At 33.4% G+C, this 6000-nt stretch overlaps 1 protein-coding gene across 3 annotated transcripts in view; it reads left to right on the top strand.

Moving 5' to 3' along the window:
• The first annotated feature begins 953 nt into the window (after window positions 1-953).
• The window catches only part of LOC149534867 (acetyl-coenzyme A synthetase, chloroplastic/glyoxysomal-like), a 302385-nt gene continuing 297338 nt past the window's right edge, over window positions 954-6000 (top strand). For all 3 annotated transcript variants that reach the window (XR_016357318.1, XR_016357317.1, XM_089805521.1), the window contains exon 1: window positions 954-2131. Coding sequence is in view for 1 of the 3 variants with exons in the window: in XM_089805521.1 (XP_089661647.1) it covers window positions 2048-2131 (84 nt within the window). In the remaining 2 variants the exon portion in view is untranslated. The remainder of the gene's footprint in view (window positions 2132-6000) is intronic.

The following is a 6000-nucleotide window of genomic DNA, read 5'->3' as shown; positions in this document are numbered from 1 at the left end:
TATATTAAAATATGAATTTTTGACCGACTAGATTAAATAATTTTCAAGTAATATATAATAGTATAGAAATTATTAGACAAACACTCCCACGATAATAACTTCATAGAAAGTTACCATAATAATGATCTTCCATTATTAGGATTTAAGAACTCATAAAATATGAAATTGACATCATATTTACACCACCATGTATGATGACTTATAAATTGAAATATACTATTATAATCTTTTCACTAGTCTTGTCTTATTCAAACAACTTTATTAAAAGATTCATAAAGATTTTTTAAATTTTATTTCCAACAATATCTTCCCAATTGCATTTATTAATGCCGATAGGCATTCTATAATGGCAGAATGGGAGAGCGAGATGGTGTGAGCATGTTAATGTTAACTTTTATTCTTTTTGGTTAAATTTGACAACCATCTACATGTCAAAAGTTTAAATCAATATAATATATTTTTATAATAATTTAATAAATACCACAAAGTATGTTTAAATTATAATACTTGAAGAAATAATCATGCATTTCTATGAAATAAAAATAAAAATCTTAATTAGTAAAAACTTAAATAAATGGAAATAAATGAAATATAAATTATTTTATATGTAGTAAATTAAATTATAATTATTTTTGTAGTGGATATCTATCCACATTTCATACTAATAGTTACTAATATTATTGGCTCTCACATAGAAATAGTGAAAGTGATACAATCATTCTTTGAAAAACATTAAATGTTGTTAAAAAAATTAAAATATTAAACTAACAATAATATTAATTTTTTATAATTACTCATAATTTATGGAAAACAAATCTATTATTTTTCATTGAAAAATTATTGGTTAGTTAGTACTGTAAGTTGCGAATAAGCTGTGCCTAACAGTTTAATGCTCATCACTGTAACCTTTCACCAGATCGTTCTTACGATTCGTGTGATCATATGGATTGTTTATCGCTCACGGGTTAATGCCCACACAGGAGACCAGAATGAGCACGATTGTAGGAGTTGGCTGACGTATATTTTAATGACTCCATTTCCGAGAGAAGACCTGCTAACGAGAAACCAAATATTTTATGTAGAGAATATTAATGGTTGTCAAAAGGCGGGCTTTGAATCAAAATAGATAAAGACGGTTAGAGAGTCCTGTAAAATCCGGAAACGGCAACGCGCCCCTTCCACTTTAATCTTTATCCCTACACGGATAAGTCCCTAGTCATTTGGTATGTGCAATTTTCTCCAATGCCGGCATTACGGATAAATTCAAATAAGTTATTTAAAACAATATGGAGAATTATTGTTCTACAATTGTAGCGGAGGATGAGGTCAGCTGAGAGGAAAGATATTTGCATAAACAGAGACAGAATTATATTTTGTAAAGGTGTCCAAATCTTTTTAAATGTCTAAGAATTTGATGTGTTATAAAATGTGGGAAGAAATCAGGGAAATATGACGCCTTCGGAAATTTTGGGAGAAACTAAAGAAATTTGACGAGTCAAACAGCAATTTTTTTGAACAAATTTGAGAAATTTGGTATATTTAAAAATTTGGGAAGAAACTAGAGAAATTTAATTAAAATAAAGTAAATGGATCAGGAGAAAGTGTACTGGATGTCAAAAGAGTTGAATTTCATTTCATGTGAGGTTTAAGACATCCGTAAGAAGACGCAATTAAGAAGAATACAAAATTTAAAGGAGGACACTATTGGTAATGATAATTATCTAGTGGATAGGTAGAACAGATTTGACCAAATACCCTGGATGTGGAGAATCTGACCATTTTATTTGGAAAAGCTGGAAATTGCAATCCCAAATTACAAAACTTTTTAGACAAGATTAACAGTAAAATGCTTAACATCCAAAATAAAATTAATAAATAAAAGAATATTGTAGAGGGCGTGGCCCTTGGTCTTTTGGAGTGCATGCTCTTAAGGACGTTGTTGAATTTGTATGATCCGGACGAGGAATTCAGAGGCTTGATTCTCCACTTGTAAAGTTTGGATGTCATTTTGAAAGTGTGGTTTATAGTTGTCGCTGCAGCTGCAGAAATGGGACAAGACGATGTTAATGGGGATTTCGTCTTTCCTTCCGAGCAATTCAGAAATCAGGCTTTGATATCTTCTTTCGATCAAGTAAGCCTTCCTCTGCCTTTTTTCATTCTGAATAATTTCAAGTTTTTCAAAATAATAATGCAAAACATAGAGCTAGTACCTTCCATTTTCGGAATATTGAAGCTTTGTAGTTTAAATCTGCATGCAATCTTAAAAGAGTATGAAGAATATAGCATCTACTGAAAATCGGGTGTGCATGAAGAATTATTGGAACTATCTGTTCTAATGACATAAAAGCGAAAAAGGTGGCAGTCGCTGTGTAAATTGACACGCCTTCTTTAGCAGCGCTCTAACGAGCTGCAGGCTCCCCTTTTCTATTGCTTTTTTCCCAAATACGTGATATAATGTATATCTGCACTTTGCTTTTGTGGCAATAGCCTCAGTCCTATCGTCTGCAGAGTTTGATTTCTCAAGGATATTGCAGTCACTTATGATGCCGATTTCTATTTTGTTTGCCTCCCCCCCCTAAATGATGGAACTATAGCAATACACTCGCGCAATAAATCAAGCACTGGTCTTACAGACGAAATTTAAAAGTGCACATCAACTTGGTATATCACTAAGCCTGCCAGATTTTCACTCGTATTAGGCACCATAGTTGAAACATCCTCCAAACACGGGGGAAATTTTTCGCATGGTGAGTATTTCTGTCAAGGCTTGCAGATTTTACTCGCTTAGTTTTGGGCGAAAAAATCTGCCTTTGACGAATATAATGCCTGGGATGCAAAAAAAATTCATTCTATTTCATTTATACTGATTGTTTTTGCTTCTCCAGTGAAAAAACACCCTCCCAACTTTCTAGGTGATCATTTGCAGCGATTTTGCACCAAGGAGTGAAGATTTGTAGTTCATCCAGCTATAAGCACGATTGGAACTTGTTCAAGGCCATCCGCATGAAGAAGAGGAATAAGTTAGCTTAGAAATGCCTCAATGACCTTGTTTTTATGCAATCTAATTTTTGGTTGTCCACAAGGAAGGTAATCAGGTGATCCAGTTGAGTTGGATAATGTAGATATTTATAGTGATTGGATGATGCAATTTTTTACCAAGGATGAAATCTATGATTTGGAGTGGTAGACAATGGAGGAGGGTAGGGGTAGATTTGGATTCACATTGGATAACATTGAGGAGGATGAGGATGGTGAGGAGTCATTATGAGTTCCAACAGCATCTACATCCAGGATGGAGGTTGAGCCATAGCCTGTCAGGCTGAGTGAGATGACATAGCTATAGTGCATTTCTAGGACTATGTCGTCTAGTTCTGCCTCTCCACTAGTTTTACTAGAGCTCAGAGGAGGAAGATGTAAAATGTTTTGATGTAGCATTTGCTTTTAGTTTTACAAAAACAATTTGCTATTTTGCTTTTGTTGAAGTCTATCAGCCATCAACCTTCCAAATGAGGGTGCAGTTTTTTACCCAATTTGCATTTAAATCAATAAAATATAACTATGCTCAAATTGTTTCCTTTATGTACTCATTGGATGCATATCCTCATTAAATTTTGTGAAAAAAAGGCATTTCTAATGCAATATGATTTTTTTTGTTGAGCTTTGCCAAGTTGCATTTTTCGGGCCTTGCCAAGTTTTTGTTGAGTGCAAGTTTTTCACCTATGTTACAAACTAGGACAACTTTATAAGCAAGATGCCAAATATCTCAAAGCATGCAGACCAGATATTTTTTGCATGCCCGATATAATGTAATAAAGTCTTCTGGGTTTCAGTCTGAACTTCAGAGGGTAATGTAATTCAAGAGTTTCAAAACATTAACCGACTTTTATATATACATTCCTGTAAGACAGTTCATTTCTACAAAAAATGTTTTAGCTTGATGTGGAGTTCTTGTTGATCTATGTATATTTCTCATATACCTGCACGTTATCACAGTTTGGAAGGAGATAGAATAAAGTATTGCTCACTGATATGCGATGAAGGTTTTGGTCTATATGAAGAATTTTCTTCATGGACCTCTTTCCATTTTACACTGTGAAAGGTGTTGGACACAAGAAAGCCTGTGCCTAATGGATTAACAAATCTAATTCCTATATCTGCAGCTCAATCGGCCACCCTATTCATTTCTCTAGAGCGTTGACTGGCTAAATGTAATGCATCTACAATCAAATTATACAACATTTGAAAAGATTTGATATGTTTTGGATGTCAGAAGAACCTATTGTGCTAGATGGGTCCATGAAAAATTTGAAACCCACAACTGAAGTCAAACTTTAATTGTATTTAAGTTGTTTCAAAAGGCTTGCTGTATTTTGAAATGACTTTGCAAACACAAGGTTATATATATCATGGCTTGCATTTTGTTTTCTATTTTAGAATGCAAAATTGCTATCACCATTATGCATGTGTCTTGTTTTACGAAATGTAGCCTTGCACACTATGTTCTCATTTGAGCAAAGTCCTTTTGGTGCTCTATGTCCAACTTAGTGAATTAGCACAAATGCTCATTTAGGCCTTTATTAATCAAGGTAAGAAAACTTAATTACTCTCAACTATCATCTTGACCCTGACTTGTATATTTGTTTACACTCAGGAGGTGCTAGATTCATTGTAGTTTCTAGGTATTGAAAAGGTGCTTGTTGGTAAATGAATTTGTATTAATCAAATGCCAACAATTATTGAGGTGAAAATCCCTCATCCAATTGGTGAGGCTACCTTATAGAAAGCCAAAATTGAGATTTAAACTAAAGCTACACACTTTCCAAGTTGCAAATGGGTTTTCAATGTTTTTCAGAGAATTAAAATGGCTAAAATGGATTTCATTAAAGAATGTATGAATTCATCCAACATGTCACCGGCTTCACTTGATCCTGCACAATGAGTCAACATAAAAATATAAATAAATTAATAAATTAACAATTATATTCACAGATTGCAGATTGAATTAAGAAAATGAACAATCACACTGATCAACGAGAAACAATTGAACAGTAAATGCAAATTAGACACAAAATTCAAATCTGCACTTTTTTCATTTATCAAGAATCAAAACTGTCAGGACAGTTTGTTTCTTTACAATCTTTACAAAATTTTCCAAGAGCCAAAGAAAAGCCCCTCTCATTGAATGATTATAATTTATAGTTTCACAAGTTCTTAACTATTTGTGATTTCTTCTCGTCTCTTATTTTCTTTTTTTTGGCCTCTTTGTTCTCTTTCTTTCTTTTTTTAAAATCTTTTGTCACCTTCGCTTACGTGCTGTCCTCCTTGGCCCCCTCTCCTTTTCTTTTTATTCAGTCTGGGTCTGCAACCTATTATGTTTTTCTTAGCTCTCTCATCCTGATGATGGATCCTTGAGTATGATCTGCAACATTGATGCTGATAAACTGACACACAATCTCACCAGAAGCATAAATAAGAATACACATAACCACTTAAATGCTTTCCTCTTTTAGCAAGTTTAGGGAGATAAAAGAATATTAAAATATAATTTTCCCAATTTATAAAGACACAACAATAGTGTTTTTCTTTATAAATGTTAATAAAACTCCTTGAATTTGTATATTACTTCTAAGGTGAAAATTGACATCCAAATACACTCATGCTTGTTCTCCCTTTTTCACTCTCATTTTTGATTAAAATGGCCTTCTTCATCTGGATTGTCTCATTGTAAATATTCTTGCAAGCTATTTAAAGATTCCTTCAATATGTAATGTCCCAGTGCCCATACAACTCCTACAAACTTCCGCAAACTAACAGAACTTCATGTATTGCTTTGTATGAGTTGCAATTACTAGTTACCTCCATATGGTAATGTATTTGTCAGCACTAACCCTTCACAGTATAGACCAAATATTAACTCCGTTGGCACATATACACCTGGCGTACAACCCAATTACTCCCATCATACAATCAAATTGCCCTCCGACCATACCTTCTAGTTAC

This window comes from Cupressus sempervirens, chromosome 10 (assembly GCF_028749045.1).
Source record: "Cupressus sempervirens isolate cs-2001-9-10 chromosome 10, ASM2874904v1, whole genome shotgun sequence".
Lineage (NCBI taxonomy): Eukaryota > Viridiplantae > Streptophyta > Pinopsida > Cupressales > Cupressaceae > Cupressus > Cupressus sempervirens.
This window is presented reverse-complemented; position numbering and strand designations above follow the sequence as displayed.